The 18,780-nt window shown below is 48.0% G+C and overlaps 1 protein-coding gene across 4 annotated transcripts in view; it reads left to right on the forward strand.

Annotated features, from left to right (window-relative positions):
* THOC5 (THO complex subunit 5) overlaps window positions 1-17,383 on the forward strand; it is a 33,973-nt gene extending 16,590 nt beyond the window's left edge. For all 4 annotated transcript variants that reach the window (XM_067015029.1, XM_067015027.1, XM_067015028.1 and 1 more), the window contains 11 exons: window positions 555-595; window positions 824-923; window positions 2,332-2,440; window positions 6,411-6,512; window positions 7,305-7,401; window positions 7,950-8,064; window positions 10,078-10,181; window positions 10,325-10,412; window positions 13,034-13,149; window positions 13,823-14,013; window positions 17,183-17,383. In XM_067015029.1, coding sequence (XP_066871130.1) covers window positions 555-595; window positions 824-923; window positions 2,332-2,440; window positions 6,411-6,512; window positions 7,305-7,401; window positions 7,950-8,064; window positions 10,078-10,181; window positions 10,325-10,412; window positions 13,034-13,149; window positions 13,823-14,013; window positions 17,183-17,246 — 1,127 coding nt within the window. In that variant the 3' untranslated portion in view covers window positions 17,247-17,383. The remainder of the gene's footprint in view (window positions 1-554; window positions 596-823; window positions 924-2,331; window positions 2,441-6,410; window positions 6,513-7,304; window positions 7,402-7,949; window positions 8,065-10,077; window positions 10,182-10,324; window positions 10,413-13,033; window positions 13,150-13,822; window positions 14,014-17,182) is intronic.
* The last annotated feature ends 1,397 nt before the right edge of the window (window positions 17,384-18,780 follow it).

The raw sequence follows: 18,780 nt of genomic DNA on the forward strand, positions 1-18,780 counted from the left end.
CAGGGAGCTTAGCTTTAATGTTTTAGTGCTCGGGTAGACAGGGAAAAGCACTGCCTTTGGATTTCAGCCTGCCTCTCACTAGCTCACTGATCCTAGGGAAGTTCTTTAACGTTTCGGAGCCTCAGTTTACTCTCCTGTCAAAACAAGATAGTAATACCTCATGTAGAATTATTATGTGGATTAAATGAGGTCATGCATGCAGAGCCCTTAGCATCGTCCTCAGCACACAGTAACCCCTCAAATTATATGAGCTTCTGTTATTGTTGTTTATACTACTGTTATTACTGCCACCACCACCACCAGTGGAGGAGCTTGTGGTCCATAGGATGACATTAAAAATCACTGGAAAAAACCAAGGGTGATGGGATTGTAGGTCATTTTTCTTTTCATTGCATCACTGTTTTCTATACTGAATAAGAAGCAGCAAATTTATTATTTATTCTAAAGAAACCCATTTAGAAAAGCCTGGGCCCTATTATGCGCCCTGGGTTGAGGTGCTCTCAGGAGAATTGGGAGCCCCCTCACCTCGAGCTGCCTTCTCTCTGTCGCTGCAGATGACGAGAGTGACTCGGATGCTGAGGAGGAGCAGACCACGGTGAGAGTGTGGCGAGTGCCGAGCGGCTGCACTAGGGACCCACTAGTTGGCGGGTGCCATCCTCCCTAGAAGCAGAGAAAGAGGTTTGAAAGAAAGGGAGGCTGGGATCCTGGCAGCTGGAGAGCTGAAGCACGGGTCCCAGTGGTGAGGCCCTGGCCAGCAGGGAGACAGGGACGGGGGAGATTCCCGTGAGCAGTGCTTACCGGCTCGACCCTTTCCTTTGTTCAGAAACGCCGGCGACCCACACTGGGAGTTCAGCTGGATGACAAGCGCAAGGAGATGCTGAAGAGGCACCCGCTGTCCGTCATGCTGGACCTGAGGTGCAAAGGTCTGGCTCCCCTTGGTCTGGGGGATCTTGTAGCGCCTAGGAGTGCAGCCAGCTGCCGCTCTGTGGGGCCCAGCAAGCTGATGCCTTCTTGCCCAGGAAAAGATTCTAGTTTCATATTTCTGTTTTCCTTTGTTGTTCTTCATGGAGTTTGATTTTTTTCCCCCTCCTAAGCCATAACTTTGAAAACATAGCAAAAACATCAGACACATTAGGGATGCTTGATGGAACTACACCTCTTTCTGAACTTGACAGGTTAGATACACAGAACAAGTAGCCAAGAGTATGCAGGCTTTGAGTAATATGACCAACCTGCTTAATTTAATAAATATAAGTAGAAATTTGTATTTTGCAGAGACGATGGGTTTTGAAACTGGCTTCATATGGGTAAAGGAGCACATGGTAAAGCATCCCAGCAGGATAAGAGTTAGCAGTCAGATGTAAGTTTCCTTCTTAGCCCAGACTTTAGACCCTGGTCCTGGTCTTACCTCCAAGGGCAACCATTGTGACAGTTTCCTATGTATTTTCAAGAAATAAACTATGCATTTAGAAGCTTTTACACAAGTATATATTTATCCCCTTCGCCTTTTATTTTTTACCTAAATGGAAACACTCTACACACTTGTCCTCTCTTTGCCTTTTTATAAAAATTTTTTGAGATAATTTTAGACTCAGAAGAGTTTCAGTGATGATACAAAGATTTCTCACCTGCTCTTCACCCCAATATCAACATCTTACTTAACCACAGTACAGTTATCAAAATTAGTGTCAGTTTCATTGGTACAATACTATTAACTACCAAACTTATTCACATTCCCCTGGTTTTTCCACCAGTGTCCTTTTTCTCTTCCAGGATCCAATCCAGGATCTTATGTTGCATTTAGTCGTCATGCCCCTTAGTCTCCTCCAGTCTTTGCTTGTCTTTCATGACCTTGACACTTTGGAAGATGAGGTTTATGTGTTATGTAGAAAGACTCTCAATTTGGGCTTGTCTGTTGTTTTCCTCTGATTAGACTGAGGTGATAGGTTTTGGGGAAGGAATACCACAGGTGGCAGCGTTCACCATCACGTCTTATCAGGGGTCGGAGGTATCACTTTGTCTTGTTACTAGTGATGTTAACCCAGATCACTTGGTGATCCCTTGATCGCTTCCTTTCCATGTTGTATTAGTTAGAAGCAGAGTCTGTAAGTCTAGTCCACACTCAAGGGAGGGAAATGAAGCTCCACATCTTGGAGGGAGGGGTAGCAAATAATTTGTAGAGACTTTTTTTACTCACTGTTAAGTTGCCATCAAGTTGTTTTTGTAGTGAAAGATCTTAAAAGTCTTGTTGACTTTCCTTTCTATAATACTGTTGATGTTTTTCTAGTCTTTAACTCATAAATGATGTCTTCTTTTCCTCCTCCCCTCCAGATGACAGTGTACTGCACCTAACTTTCTACTACCTCATGAACCTCAACATCATGACGGTAAAAGCCAAAGTGACAACCGCCACAGAGCTGATCACCCCCATCAGTGCAGGGTATTGGACAGGTGCTTCCGGGGGGTGGGGCGTGGGAGGGCAGTGTGGTGGGAGCCTCGGTGCTGGGCTCCTCTCGGATTCTCCCTCATCTGGCTCTGAGTGGCGTTCATGGCCACACTGGCTTCTGTTGTCAAATCCACACAGCCCAGAAGTCCTGGTACATCACAGGTATTTGGGAAGCACTCACTGACTTGAATTGGTGAAGTCCTCTCACTACACAGCAGATGCTAAAAGTGACTACAGCCTGTTCTAAATTGAGTGGGCAGGGCACAGCTTTTACACCAGTGGAAAGAGTGTGAATGTGAAAGTGAGATTTGGCAGACCTTACCAGGTTGACAAATTTAGGCCTCTCTTTTTCTTGTCTCTTTCTGTCCCAAGGTGCCGGGATTTCACTTCGTAGCTCAGCTCAATCCCAGGTTGTCCTTACCTAGGCAGTGGGAGGAAGACTGGCGGGTCCCTGTGGGGGTTTTGAGGAGAGTGAGCAGAGGCACGTAGTGGCAGCCACAGGTGGAGCATCCCCAGAAAGGCCCTGACCATGGCTGCTTGTTCCACAGCCAGCGTGGGAGGAAGGGAGAAGGACCGAGAGGGCCTGGGGGTGAAATAGGCTCACCTGGCCTGGCACACCTCCTGGCCCTGCCCCACCTGCTTCCAGTGAGTCCTCACATCAGGTGTAGAAAGATCAGTGAGGGGGCTTCCCTGGTGGCGCAGTGGTTGAGAGTCCGCCTGCCGATGCAGGGGACACAGGTTCGTGACCCGGTCCAGGAGGATCCCACGTGCCGCGAAGTGGCTGGGCCCGTGAGCCATGGCCGCTGGGCCTGCGTGTCCGGAGGCTGTGCTCCGCAGCGGGAGAGGCCACAGCAGTGAGAGGCCCGCGTAACAATGGTGGCGTTTCCCCTGGGTTTTCGAGTCCACACCCCCTTCAGGCTGCATCCTTGGTCCTTGTGCTTGAGAGTGTTGCTGGACCACCCCAAGCACACTGGATGGAATTGACCTTGTTCCCACCTCACCCCAGCAGAGGGAGCCCAGGGCTGGCTTCTTCAGAGTACCCAGTTGCAGTGCTGGTCCAGTGAACAGCTCGAGGGCCCCATGACGGCCCTGGCCACAGTAGAGCTCTTTGTCGTGATCGTTCTGCCTGCTCACTTCTCAGGTGTCCTATCTGCTAAGTCACAGGGCTGCAGGCTGGCCCCAGTGTGCACTGAAGCCGACTCCCCTGCGGGGCGCTGCACATACAGTGATAGGGGCAGGACTGCAGACTGGCTATGAGCTCTGCGGGTGTCCCCTCACAGCTGTGTGTGCACCTTTAGCCAGATTACCTGGCCTCTGAGTCTGTTTCCTCACTCTGGTTATAGATCCCCTCCCAAGGTGTCTGTGTGAGTCAGGTAAAATGCTTAGCATAGGTGAAACGCTTGGTAAATGATAGCTGTGTTTGTCATCATCAGATTTAATTCTCACAGTAGCTCTACATGGTGAAGAAACTGAGGCTCTGCAGAGTTAAGAGGCTGCCCCAGGGTCATGGGTAGTGCATGGAGAGTGATGATTCAAAGCCATCCGGGCCTGTGTACCATGGTACTACACTACTGTCATTGCCCTGGTCCCCAAAGAGGGAGGAAACACCACCCTGAAGCCAGGATTAGCTCTTTAGGGCCTTCAGGTATTGTCTAGCTCATCCCCCTATTTTACAGATGGAGAAACTGAGTTCAGGGGCATATGTCCAATTATGGAAGTGCTGGGCTTAGACTTCAGACTTCCAGCCTAGAGGCCTTTGCTCAAGGCTACTTTGGCCCCATGGAGACACCGTGGTGTGTGGTTTTATTTATTTATCAACTAAAACAGGGATACTTTTTAAAAATTTCAATTTAATCACAGTATGACACTAATTCCTTAATATCAATTATCTAGTCAGAGTTCAGATTTCCCTGATTTTCTCATAAGTGTTCTTTGTTAGTTTTGTTCTTACAGTTTGGATTTTGAATCTGGATCTTTTTAAGGTCCATGTGTTACAGTTGGATGAAGCTTCTTTCAAGTGTCTTTCCATCTGAATGTCCTGCCATCTTTTATTTGTTGAGGAAAGTAAGTTGTTTGCTCTGTAGGTTTCCCCTAGGCTGCATTTTGATGATTGCATCCCTGTGGTACAATTGAACATGTTACTCCCTCCCCCTGTATTTCCTGTAAATTGTAGGTAGAGTTAGAGATCTGATCAGATTCCATTTTTAGAGGGGGAAGTGGGTGTGCAGCACTGTGTCAGAGACGTTGCGTGATTTTATCAGGAGGCACAGGCTGTCTCTATTTTTGAGATGTTAGCAGCATTGACGACTGATGCCAGGATCTCTTAATTCATTAGGAAATTCATGTTTTTATTATAAACATTTTATTCAGAATTATATGAACCTTGCTGAATTTTCCTCAAGAAGTTGTTTTCCAGAATGATCTCCATTAGGCCACTTTAATTCATTAATCAGTTTTTCATTAAGGCATTGAATTATTTTTAATTATTTTCCATTTCCACTTTACGAAGATTTTAAAAATCTCTTTTGAAACTTTATAACAAAGACCTGAGTAACTGAATAGTTTTTTGAATAGTCTTTTTTTGTGGGTTTTTTTTTTTTTTTTGTGGTACGCGGGCCTCTCACTGTTGTGGCCTCTCCCGTTGCGGAGCACAGGCTCCGGACGCGCAGGCTCAGCGGCCATGGCTCACGGGCCCAGCCGCTCTGCGGCATGTAGGATCTTCCCGGACCAGGGCACGAACCCGTGTCCCCTGCATCGGCAGGCAGATTCTCAACCACTGCGCCACTAGGGAAGCCCGAATCGTCATATTTTTATGAGTATATAGCCTTCTCTTTAATGGCCATTATTTTTTACCAAATTCGGTTGTCCTGAGCCACATATTGCAGATGGAAATTTTGTCGAGAAGATTTGATTCTTCCATCAGGTTTCGTCAATTTAAAATCCTAATCTTGTGCATTTTTAGCTGTTCTGTTTCATTTTGGCTGATTCTGTATATTAGTAACAGTCACTAAACATTGGCTAAAAGACTGACAGTTAATTCATTTTCTAGCCAGTTCTCTGTGTGAAGCAGCGAAGGCGACAGAGACCCTTGGGGGTCGTGGTGGTGCAGGGAGACGCTGTCAGGAGAGAGAGCAGGGCAGAGCCAGAAGCTGCCACCCTCCCAGTGCTAAGTTCCTGGAGGCCTGCTGGCTCAGAGCAGCAGTTTCCGCCTGAGTCACTCCTGATGCTGTCCCTGGAAGGTGAAAGGGAGCTCCCATTGGTGAAGGGAAAGAATGGGCCTCGTTGACCTTTGTGGTCAAATTACTCCATTCTCTCCCCATCTCTTCTCTATTTGTCATGTTTAATTACATGTTTAACCATTGTGAGTAGGTGGCTGTGGCATCACTGTGTCTCTCTGCTTACAGCACTAGGTCACCTTGTCTCCAGTCTATGTGATATATCTTTTTCTGGGAATTTTATAGGGGACCTATTTCTGTGATAGCATGAGATTTGGTAAAAAGTGAGATAGGCACAATATCAAATCTTCACACTGGATCTCTCTGGGGTAGAAGGAATCTGTTTTGCTCCTGTGAAAATTCTGATTATTCCTATTGTGTCACAGGGCTTTGCTCCCCTGAGGAAAAGTCTCTGGTCACCATGTAACTCTTGAAGGGATAGGTTTCTTAAAAAATTGATGGTTAAGAATATTACTGTCTTTGATGGAATAGAGTAAATCCTGGCTCCAGCAGTTACTAGCAGTGTGATCTTGGACAAGCCATATCTCTTAAAGCCTGATCTTCTCTGTAGAATGGAAATGATGATACTCCCTACCTCATAGGGTTATGAGTATCTGATGACCTCAGGCATATAAAGGGTCTGGCTTTGATCATCAGTGAGAGGGGGCGTTACCACCGCCAAATGCCCACATCTGCATGGAAGCAATGGGTTGGCCGTCGTTCTCACTGCAGTCTTTTCCCTCTTCCAGTGACTTGCTGTCTCCTGACTCAGTCCTGAGCTGTTTGTATCCTGGGGATCATGGAAAGAAAACTCCAAATCCAGCCAATCAGTATCAGTTTGATAAAGTTGGGTAAGTCAGCAGCATTTCCTCCTCTCCCAGCCTCTCTGCTTCTGAGTTTCTCCTGTGGCTCAAACCCAAAGCTGGAGACCTGTTAGGGCCAGAGACCTCCCAGCGGGCAGGGAAGGTGGCGGGGCAGGAGGGAGTGCTCTGTCCAGAGAAGGGAACACATGCCTTTTCCTGCTTATGAGGCCATGGAGGGTGGGGAAGGGTGGAAGGATCAAAACTCTGGAAATGTGATAATAGATGTATTTAACATTCTAATTCTCTGAGGATTAAAATTTTTAAAATATTTTGTAAATTGGTGGACTGATGAAGAGATCAAGTACACTGCCTTTTTTTTTTTTTTTTTTTTGCATTATGCGAACCTCTCACTGTTGTGGCCTCTCCCGTTGAGGAGCACAGGCTCCGGACGCGCAGGTTCATCCGCCATTGCTCACGGGCCCAGCCGCTCCACTGCATATGGGATCCTCCCGGACCAGGGCACGAACCCGTGTCCCCTGCATCGGCAGGCGGGCTCCCAACCACTGCACCACCAGGGAAGCCCCGACACTGCTTTTTATTGAGATTTGCTAATGAGTTGAAGACTGCCAAGGGAAAAAGAGAAAAGTGACTAGGAGAGATGAAATTCACAGTAGGGAACTGATGAAGTTAGGAGGTTTTGCTGGCAGCCTGGCTATGGGTGCAGCTGAGCCTGTGGGACCGTTCTGTTTTGGGGGGATGAGAAGGTGGGAGGAGGGTATATCCAGGGACCACTGCAGAAATGACTTATAGAATCATTTCATTCTGTGTTCTTTTCTGCAGCATCCTGACTTTGAGGGACTACGTACTTGACTTAGGGCATCCCTATTTGTGGGTGCAGAAGCTGGGTGGCCTCCACTTCCCCAAAGAGCAGCCCCAGGTGTGTCCACTGATCCGGTCCCCTCAGCTGAGGACCTCTATTCCTCTCCTCCCATACAGACTCCAGAAGGGCTTTGGGACTTTGAACTAGCAGAATGCTATCCCTCTGGGCTATGATCTGTCTTCCCTCCACTCAGGATACTAAAATGTCCAAGGCCTACAAGTGTTTACGTACCTTTTGCATTTGCCATGAGCCTGTTAGCCCTCTAGGTCAAAGTAACTTGGATCCTTGCCCTGCATGCAGTGCGGCTCCAGATGCTGCTACCCCTTGGTCTTATGTACGAAGGTACCAGAAATGAACCCTAGCGGACCTGGCACCTTAGTAGAAGCCTTCCTTTTCCACAGTCTCTCAACATCTCAGCAGTTTGTATCGTTCCTGTTGGGACTCAGCCTCTGGCCTGTCACAGCAGGGAAACCCTGCTGTCCCCAGAAGGCATCTGAGGACGTGGGTGGTCCAGGCTGCTACAGGCAGGCAGGTCCTAGGAGAGAGGGGTGCCTGGAGGAAGGGATGGGGAGCTACTAACGTGTGCCACTCGCTGTCCTCCACAGCACACTGTGATCGCTGACCACTCGCTGAGCGCCAGCCACATGGAGACCACCATGAAGCTGCTGAAGACCAGGGTGCAGTCCCGCCTGGCCCTCCACAAGCAGTTTGCCTCCCTGGGTAAGCTGGTGCTAGTTAGGGCTGTGGCCTGAGAGCCACTCAGACAACACAGGGACAAAGACAACGGAGCCCTGCACTCAGATTTCTTGAATCCTGATGACAAATCAAAGCGGGCTGGCTTTCTGGCTCTTGTTGAGCAGAGGTGTTAGCTGGGCCACTGGGGAGAGCTGTAGGCTGCCAAGCAGAGGTCTGAGCCCCCCTTAGGGCCACCAGGGCTGTCTCAGCCCAAAGCCTTTTGGGGGCCCAGGTTAGCAGATTGGTCAGGAGCATCATGCTAGGTCAGTGCACGTCAGACTTTGATGTGCGATTTATTTATTTTTTAAAAAAATATATTTATTTATTTATTTATTTTTGGCTGTGTTGGATCTTCGTTGCTACATGCGGGCTTTCTCGAGTTGTGGCAAGCGGGAGCTACTCTTCGTTGCGGTGCACAGGCTTCTCATTGCAGTTGCTTCTCTTGTTGCAGAGCACGGGCTCTAGGCACGCGGGCTTCAGTATTTGTGGCTCACAGCCTCTAGAGCACAGGCTCAATAGTTGTGGCACATGGGCTTCATTCCTCTGTGGCATGTGGGATCTTCCTAGACCAGGGTTCGAACCCATGTCCTCTGCATTGGCAGGCGGATTCTTTTTTTTTTTAATATATAAATTAATTTAATTTAATTTATTTATTATTTTTGGCTGCATTGGGTCTTTGTTGCTGCACGTGGGCTTTCTCTAGTTTCAGCAATCAGGGGCTACTCTTTTGTTGCAGTGTGCAGGCTTCTCATTGCGGTGGCTTCTCTTGTGGAGCCACGGGCTCTAGGCACCCAGAATTCAGTAGTTCTGGCACGCAAGCTCAGTAGTTGTGTCTCGCGGGCTGTAGATCACAGGCTCAGTAGTTGTGGTGCACGGGCTTAGTTGCTCCGCGGTATGTGGGATCTTCCCGGACCAGGGCTTGAACCCGTGTCCCCTGCACTGGCAGGCGGATTCTCAACCACTGCACCACCAGGGAACCCCCAGCAGGCGGATTCTTAACCACAGTGCCACTAGGGAAGTCCTGAGGTGCGTTTTAATAGGAGTCTAATTCATTCCAAGCAGCCAGAATCGTGCAGGGAGAAGAGCCATGAGCACAAGACAGAGCCCTGCTTTTGTGGAGCTTACGCTGAGCTTACTTGAATACAGCTGTCCAGGGATCCACGCTTCATCCCTCCACTGACACCTGAGCTGACACCCTCCAGGGTGGGGCTGAGCCCCTGTGTTTTCCATAAGGTCCCAGGTGATTCTGATGAGCCCTTGACCAAGATGGTGGCCATGTGGGGCTTTTCATTTGTTCATTCTGTAAATACTTGTAACAGCCTACCATGTACAAGGGACTTGTAAGGAGTGAGGGTTAAGATCTTTCTGATCTAAAAGAGCCATTGTCAGGAAAGGCTTTGAGTTCCCAGGACCTGTCTGGAGGCCTCACGTGGACCCTGTTTTCTCCAGGGCAGCACTGCTTGCTCCCCATCAGCATTGCTTAGTTTGTTTTGTCCCAGGGTTGGGTGATTGTCATCCTGGACAGCGTTTACCGTGTTGGCATGTTTGCTTATTGAAACGCCAGCAGGAATTCACCCTGGAGCAGTCCTCCTGCTCTTTTCCCTTAGAGGAACCAACACAGAACACTTCAGTCCTTCCTCCATCAAGGTCAGCTGTGAGAACAGCCCTCTTGGCTATTTGGTCTAATTAACAGTCACTGCTGTAGAGACACCGTACATCTCTGGTTCTGGCTGCAGGGGGTTTTTTGTTTGGCAGGCCATCATTTGCATTAAGGATAAAGTGCTGTGAATGCTGGTGCTGGGTCCGGCCTCAAGCACAAGCACTGGGTAAAGGTCAGGTTGGTGTGCCTTCGTTTCTGGCACGTGTTGACCTGGGCACCTGAGTACCTAGTGTACCTGGACAGCTGGCAGGGCCATCTGAGCCCTGCAGAGGATGCTAGTTACCCAGCTGTGACAGCTGATTTCTACCTGTGACACCACCTGTCCTGCTCTCTTTTAGAACACGGCATTGTGCCAGTTACCAGCGACTGCCAGTACCTCTTCCCTGCAAAGGTTGTCTCTCGCCTGGTGAAGTGGGTGACGATTGCCCATGAGGATTATACGGTAGGTGGAGGGGTGACAGGCCACTTTTGCTGTCCTGGGGACTGCAGGCCCACGTCACCTTTCAGCTCCTGCTCCTCCACTAGAAGGGCAAGGGATTTGACTAGAGGAGCCAGCAGTTCACCCCTTGTCCTGGTGACTTCTAGGAGCTGCATTTTACCAAAGACATCGTGGAGACGGGACTGGCTGGGGACACCAATCTCTACTATATGGCACTCGTGGAAAGGGGCACAGGTAATTGCTCTGCTGATCACAGTTGCTCTAGGCAAGGGGTGCCACTGAGAATAAAACATTCCTGGGAGTTGCCCAAAGGAAGCAAAAGATCCTGGAATCCTGCAGTGGGGACTTAGCAGACTTTAGTCATGGTTGTGAGAGGCAGCATTCAGCCAGGACTTGTTCTGCAACAGTCATGTCTGTGCTTTATCAGCTAATCCTCAGGACAGTCCTGGGGCTGGTGGTATTCCTGCTTTGTAGATGAGGAAAGTAGGGCTTAGTCACAAACCCGGTCTGACCTCTGAGCCTGAGCTCTTAGCCCCTTTGTTTCATTGCATTTTAGAATCAGATGCCTGCTTGTCCCTCTCTTCAGGGAAGGGCTGTCACTCTCAGGATGTGAAGTGCAGGACCCTCCTCCCTCTCTGCAGTCCCTGCATTCACTTGGGAGGCATCGAGAGCTGTGATTCCTCACAGCTGTCCTGGCATCTGATCGGCCAGGGCTTCCTGCTGGAGCCACCCTGATGCTGCATGTGGTGCTGTCATCCGGCCCCAGCCTTGGCAGGTCTGGCACAGCCTGCAGGATCCCACCCCAGGGGCTCAGTCCTGAGGCCACAGGGCGGAGGAAGTTGTAGTTCCAAGATAGTACGAGACATGTCAGGAAAGGTTGCATTCTTTGATGTTCAAGTTTCTCTATTTCTTCCCTTCTCCTTTTCTTTTCTTTGCATGTTTTTATTTTTATTTATTTTTATTTATTTATTTTTTTCCGTACGCTGGCCTCTCACTGTTATGGCCTCTCCCATCGCGGAGCACAGGCTCCGGATGCGCAGGCTCAGCGGCCATGGCTCACGGGCCCAGCCGCTCCGCGGCATGTGGGATCTTCCCGGACTAGGGCACAAACCCGTGTCCCCTGCATCGGCAGGTGGACTCTCAACCACTGCGCCACCAGGAAAGCCCTCTTTGCATGTTTTTAGAAATATTCTGAGGAAATTAAATAATTTCAGATACAGTTGAGGCTCTTTGACCCCACTTCATTCTCACCCTGATGATAGGTGACTGCTATTTGGAATTTTGCATTTGCTTTCCATCCTCTCCCCTTTTAAAAAATACTTTAACCTCATCCCGAAACAACAGAGTGCTATTTTGAAAGGGCACAAAATATGCATCCAGTAAATTTACAAAAAAGCCCCAAGGGTGGGAAGTCATTGGAAGACATCACTTCTGCTTCCTGGTTGAGCAGAAGAAAGCTTGGAAAGATGATAAGTATTCTAGATTCGTACATGGAATGAATGTGATCATTTAAATTTTCATTAGATGCATTATAGAATTTGAAAAATTAAGAGTGAAATTTAAATGAAAAAGTGGACAACAATTACATGGTATGGGTTAAAAACAAACAAGTAGTGAACAGAGATAAACCCCGAAATATGTGCAAACTGTTATGGCAGAAACAACAGGAAAGTGTCACTTTTTAATAAATGTTGTTGCGACTGTCAGGGAAGAATTGTTTTTTGTTTTTTGTTTTTTGCGGTACGCGGGCCTCTCACTGCTGTGGCCTCTCCCGTTGCGGAGCACAGGCTCCGGACGCGCAGTCTCAGCGGGCATGGCTCGCGGGCCCAGCCGCTCCACGGCACGTGGGATCTTCCCGGACCGGGGCACGAACCCATGTCCCTTGCATCGGCAGGCGGACTCTCAACCACTGCGCCACCAGGGAAGCCCAGGGAAGAATTGTTTTAACCTACACTGTCTTGTTGTCTGTTATTTATTTGAATTACTGGTGGGTCAGAGAGTTTCTTTTTTCCTCCATAAAAAACGAAAAAGGAGTGGCTAAATGCTTAGCCCATTGATGGAGAGGACAAATGTCATCCTATTGAAAAAGGCAAAGGCTATCACCAGAGAAAAAATGAAAAAGTTAAAAAATGCAAATATTTCATTTAATGATTATGAACACAGCTTTGGCATCAGGTAGTTCTGATTAAACTCAGCATTGCTGCTTTGCAACTGCTTGATGATCTTAAGGAAGTTTCTGTCAGAGCCTCAGTTTTTTTATATGTAAAATGGGATGATAATAATGGTACCCACCTCAGAATCGTTATTAGGATGAAATAAAATGTGTGCAAAGGGCTTAGCACAGTGCTTGGAAAACAGTAGGTAGTCATTAAATGTTAGCTATGAAAAAGCTGCACATAACAAAATAGATAAAAATAAAGAACAGAATAGAAAAAATATATTTGACTAATGTAACAGCTAATACCCAATATTGTTGAAAAAGAAAAACAGATAGGAAACCTTCACATGGGAAAATCCTTAACTTGCTGGCAAATAAATGCCAATGAAAACAAACTTCTGTCAAAGGAGTAAATAGAACTCTTGGGCAAACTCATTGTGGACCAGACTCTGGGGAGTCCACACAGCTCTGTGTCCTTGGAGGGCCCAAAGTCACAGGACCTCACATTCGGCAACCTGGCAGTTCCACTTGGGAGATTCTAAAACAAAAGTAAAAGTCAGTTAGTACCAGAATGTGCTCTGAGCACTTGGATTAATGTGAGACACAGAGCTAGCCTCAGGGGTCCAGCAGGGAGGGTGCCTCAGCTAACAAGCCAGGTCTCAGAACTGAGTTTTCCTCCTTTCCCGTCCTTTCCCAGCTAAGCTCCAGGCTGCCGTGGTGCTGAACCCCGGCTACTCCTCCATCCCACCCATTTTCCAGCTCTGTCTGAACTGGAAAGGGGAGAAAACCAACAACAACGACGACAATATTCGGGTAAGGACCTGCTGGCGGTGGTGGGAGGAGCAGGGAGAGCCTCCTTGGGGAGGTGGGCAGTGGCAGAACCTGCTGCAGCTGAGGGCTTGGGCACTGGCACAATTCCCAGGGCAGAGGGGCCTGCCGGGATTTGTAGAATTTGCTGGAGGGTGCATGACATAGTAGCAGAAAGAGCTCAGACCCATCTCAACCCCTTATCTATCTTGGGGTCCACAGGTTCACCCTATTTATTAAATAGGGATAATATAAATACCTGCCGTGAAAGGTTGTTGTTTGGGCTTCTGTGGAAATGAGAATAAACTCAGATGCACAGAAAGTGCTGGAATGAGATGATGTCCGAGGTCATTGCACCTGTTAATTATTGTTATTACCTGTGGATTTGATTCAGTAGTCGTGGAGCATGTTTTTAACCTAAACACCTGATTTGGATCTTATCTTGAGATTCCTCTTCTACACATCTTCGTCTCTGTCTGTGGATGTGCAAGTCAGGGAAAGTTCTGAGTCAGGATCAGGAAGACCCTATTGTCTTGAGGAGAGGGAGCCTCAGGACAAGTTGGTCCAGCTTGATCTGCAGAGGCCCAGCTCCTGCGGAGGCCCGGGTGCAGTTCTTATGAAATCATCAGACCCAGCTGGCCTGAAAGTGGTGCTGCGTTTCTGGTTTTCCCACCAATAGGCCATGGAGAGTGAGGTCAATGTGTGCTACAAGGAGCTATGTGGCCCCCGGCCCGGCCACCAGCTCTTGACAAACCAGCTGCAGCGCCTGTGCGTGCTGCTGGATGTCTACCTGGAGACAGAGAGCCACGACGACAGCGTGGAAGGGCCCAAGGAATTTCCGCAGGAGAAAATGTGTCTGCGGCTTTTCAGGTGAGGGGAGGGGTGGGGGTGCCGGGCCCAGGGACCTCCAGCCCTGTCTCTTACAGGGACCTGGGGCAGAGGTGAGCCTGGCATGGAAAGCATGCACGTTTCCCGTTGCACTAGTCTCCATTCACCGTGGAAATTAAAATCCTGCTGCCAGATTTCCTGGGGAGAGCTTGCTCCCTTCTTCCTAAAACTTTCCCTGTGGCCCCCATCCTACCAGCCTGGTCCAGTTGTCCATCATGAACACCCCCCAGAGGTGGGTCACACACCAAGTGAGCAAGAGGATTTGACTGAACTTTCCTTTCTCTACTTTCTGTGGAAAACAGTAGGTTTGCTTTTCATGGTCCAAATGAACTTTTTTTTTTTTTTTTTTTTTTTTTTTTTTTTTATAAATTTATTTATTTTATTTATATTTGGCTGCGTTGGGTCTTCATTGCTGTGTGGGCTTTCTCTAGTTGCCGTGAGCGGGGGCTACCCTTCACTGCGGTGCACGGGCCTCTCATTGCGGTGGCCTCTCTTGTTGTGGAGCATGGGCTCTAGGCAGGTGGGCTTCAATAGTTGTGGCACGTGGCCTCAGTAGTTGGAGCTCGCGGGCTCTAGAGCGCAGGCTCAGTAGTTGTGGCTCATGGGCTTAGTTGCTTTGCGGCATGTGGGATCTTCCTGGATCAGGACTTGAACCTGTGTCCCCTGCATTGGCAGGCGGATTCTTAACCACTGCACCACCAGGGAAGCCCCCAAATGAACTTTTTAAACTATAAGCATCCCACCAGTCCCCAGAGTCTGCTGTACTTCCTAAGGTACTCACACATCTAGGGGGATTGCAGCTACAGGCAGTCAGGCGTCACAGAAGGAATCAGCTTTGAAGTAACATAAACACAAGTGCAGATCTCTGCTTTCCTGCTCACCAGCTGTGTGACTTTGGAAGAGTCACTTCAGCTCAGCTCTGAACCTTTCCCAAAGGTGTTACCTTCTAACTCATGATGAAGTAGAGAGAGTTCATGTAAAGCTGCCAGAATGGATCCTGGCACAGGCGGAGGCTCAGAAAATGCCAGCAGGTCCTGACAGCTTGGTATTTAGCGTGTCTGCCTGCACAGCACTGCTAGCTGCTTTTCCTTTCGCCTTGGTGTTGGGTCCTTTCTTTCCCTTTCATCCCTTAGCTAGTGTTCTTAGAGCCAGTTTCAGAGCTCTAGGGTCCACACTGCTCAGGCATCCCTTCCCTTTTGGGCAAGGGGTTGGGGAGGAATGGTGTCTGCGAAGGGCTAGCATCTGTATCTAATCAGGACATCCCTTTGTTCTCAGTCTAAAAGGTGCCTTACCTGCCCCTTACCTTCTTCTCACACAGCCAGCTTCAGCTCCTGGAAGCTGCCTCAGCATCCTCCCTCCCATCTGGCACCTCCACCTGGCCTGGTTTGTCATGCTAGCTGATAGTAACCAGCTGCAGCCCCGGAGTGGCTGCTGACAGGCAGAGCTGGAGGCTAGATGTTGGTGCCTTCTAGGACTTGCTTTCCCTGGTGTGTCTGCGTGAGAACTCAGCTCTTAACCCCGCTCTCAGCCTGCTGTAGCACATTTCCAGGGTGGGAGTTCTCACGCGGCCAGTGTTTATATTCTGTTATCTAATGGTTCCCGAAGGACCCATTTTCTGAAGTGATTGGTATGGCTCCCAGGCTGAGCTCCTCTGGCAGGACATTCTGGGAAGGTGCTCCTTTGGCTACCCAGATCCAATTAATTCCATGACTAATGAGATGTGGGATGTGAGGTTCTTGGCCTGGAATTCACCTGACCACTGGGATCAGGCCAAGGGACTGGGCTGCAAAGGGCTGGCCTGGGCCGCAGGAAACGCAAGGTCTGGCTCTGCCCGTGGCTGGGTACCTTCAGCTGTATGCCTAGACTTACCTGGATGACTGCACCCTTCTGATTTTGGGGAGGTACATGACGTCATGGCTAGGAGCAGAGGCTTTGGGGGACTTGCCCTGGTGGTCCAGTGGTTAAGACTCCGTGCTTCCAACACAGGGGGCTCGGGTTCGATCCCTGGTCAGGGAACTAAGATCCCACATGCTGTGTGGCACGGCCGAAAAAAAAAAGAGCAAAGCCTTTGGGGCCAGAAAGACCTAGGTTCAAATTGCAGCTCCAGCCTATGGGATTAGGGTCGGTACTTAACCTCTCTGAGATTCAGATTCCTTATCCCTAAAATGGCATTCACTTCAGGTGTTGTTGGGAGGATGAAATTAAACCAGGCGGAGCATATAAAGTGCCAAGCACAGTGCCGGCAGAGTAAGCCTTCCCTTAAGTAAGTGATTGCACACCCCTACACGCACACACCCCTACACACACACACACACACACACACCACACACTGCCTCTCACCCTCCCTCAGACCAAGATCCAAGGTGTCACCTCCTGGTTACCATTGAATGTCAGTCATAGGCAGATAAACGAGAGGCCCTTTAGCTGGATGTCATTCACTGTGGAGTTGTATGGAAAAGAATCCTGTGTGAAGTTTTGCTTGGGGGGCTCAGGATTGGAGCTGAAGCACGTAAGCTTCGCAGGGTCCAGGCTTTGGCTGTGATTGTCAGCCTGCCTGTGGCCAGCAGGCTTTGGCATCAGACCTGGTTTTGAATTTGTGCTGTGCTCGTTTCTGACCAGTTGGGCAGACAGTTTACGTCCCTAAGCCTGTTTCTTCATCTTTAAAATCTATAAAATGATAGAAATAGCATCTAAGTAGTGAGTATAAAGCACGTGGTCCTTGGCAGGAACTTTGTACTGGTTCTTTTCACACCCAGTCTCCTACCTGCATGGGAATCTCCCTGCAAAGGAGGGTTTTATGGTTTTTCTTTAATCATAGAAATAAAACATGTTTGTTGTTAAATATAACAACAGTGAGCAGTTTTGTAAAAACACTAAAAAGTGAGGGTGCCCAAGCCCTGTCCCCCAAAGTGCGCATTGTCAGTGAGGGCCCTTCCAGGTTTGTGTTCATGCCTTTGCAGGCACATAAAGACATTTTTTCAGAAGTGTGTCACACCTTTCATATTGTTCTTCAATCTGCTTTTCTTACAACATTCCTTTTTTTTTTCCCTTAACAGCTAATAGTAGTCCCTTGTGTGGGTGAATTGTAATTTATTTTATCAGCCCAAAGCGTATTGTATTAAAACTATTCTCCCTTCTCCTGTTTCTCTAGGGGCCCCAGCAGGATGAAGCCGTTTAAATATAACCATCCTCAAGGATTCTTCAGCCATCGCTGACCTCCCACTCGGCCTGTTGTTTCCCCCCAGACCCAACTGCTGCGCCTCTGCTTTCTGCTCCGGCGCACATGTGGCTCTTGATCGTCTCCAAAGACAGGTTTTCTATTTCTAGCCTATTAAAGTGTCACCTGACCATGTGGCCTTTGTCTGTGTCTCCTTAGGGAAGAAGGGGTGGCTTTGCAGTCTGGATGGGCGGGTGGGAGCCGCGGCACAATGTGAAAGAGATGTGTGTGGATAGGCTTTCTCTAGGTGGCCAAGAAAAGCAGAGTGAGAATAATTCACCTTGCTTTGGCAGGTCCTCATTATCTTGGTATTTGTTATGCTAAGTCCCTGCTATTAGCAGGTGGCAGGGGAAGCCAAAGTCGCATAGCACAAAAAGCAAAAGCTCTTTTTTCCCCTTCCCCTCACTCTTTCCACTAGACCTTGTCACTGTCTCTGATGGCCAAATTCTCCTGATTGGTGGCTGTTATAAACATCTGACAATGCAATGGAAACAGACAAATACATCCCAAAGAATACTTTTAAATCTTGCAGGATTTCATGAAGTTGATGAGAGTGATGTTGGAGAATCACATGCAGAGCTACTGTCCAGTGATGCTCTGGCAGAGTGAGACCAGGTGACATCTGAGGAGAGACTTCATGGTGATGACATGATAGGTACCTCAAAAAATAATGGTTTGACTCTCAAAGGATTAAGAGAAGTCCTGTGACCAAATGTAAAATAGATAGCTAGTGGGAAGCAGCTGCATAGCACAGGGAGATCAGCTCAGCTTGGTGCTTTGTGACCACCTAGAGGGATGGGATAGGGAGGATGGGAGGGAGATGCAAGAGGGAGGAGATATGGGGATATATGTATAGCTGATTCACTTTGTTGTAAAGCAGAAACTAACACAGCACTGTAAAGCAATTATACTCCAATAAAGATGTTTAAAAAAAGTCCTGTGGAAATAGATAACAGCCTTTAAAATGTTTGAAAAATTATCTTCTTTATAATTCTGCAAAAGTCAAACAAAATGAAGGATAGCATAGAGTGTTCTTGGACAGTTTTGTCAGAAACATTATACCGCATCCCCCACCAAAAAGTCAATCCTCAACTCTTAATTAATTTTAAGAAATAAGATATAAAGATGTGAAAATATTGAAGAATTATTACACAGTTGCAAGTATAATCTAAAGTTCGCTATTTACAAAGTGAAATAAATTTTATTTTTCCAGCTCTGTTGAAATATAATTGACATATAACATTGTGTAAGTTTAAGGTGTGCAAAGGGAAGATTTGATAGATGATGTATTGTGAAATGATTACCACAATAAGGTTAGTTAACACATCCATCACCTCACTTAGATATGGAGGGGGGATGGGCATGGGGGTAAGAACTTTGAAGATCTATTCTCTTAGCAGCTTTCAATATACATAAACTTTGTTTTCTGTGACAGTCCCAATCAAATGGATTTTTTTCCTCCCAAAACATGCTTTGAAGTTTGGTTCCCAATGTTTGTGTATTCACTCTCAGTGGAATTTTAATGGTTACCC

Source organism: Kogia breviceps, chromosome 15, assembly GCF_026419965.1.
Source record: "Kogia breviceps isolate mKogBre1 chromosome 15, mKogBre1 haplotype 1, whole genome shotgun sequence".
Classification (NCBI taxonomy): domain Eukaryota; kingdom Metazoa; phylum Chordata; class Mammalia; order Artiodactyla; family Physeteridae; genus Kogia; species Kogia breviceps.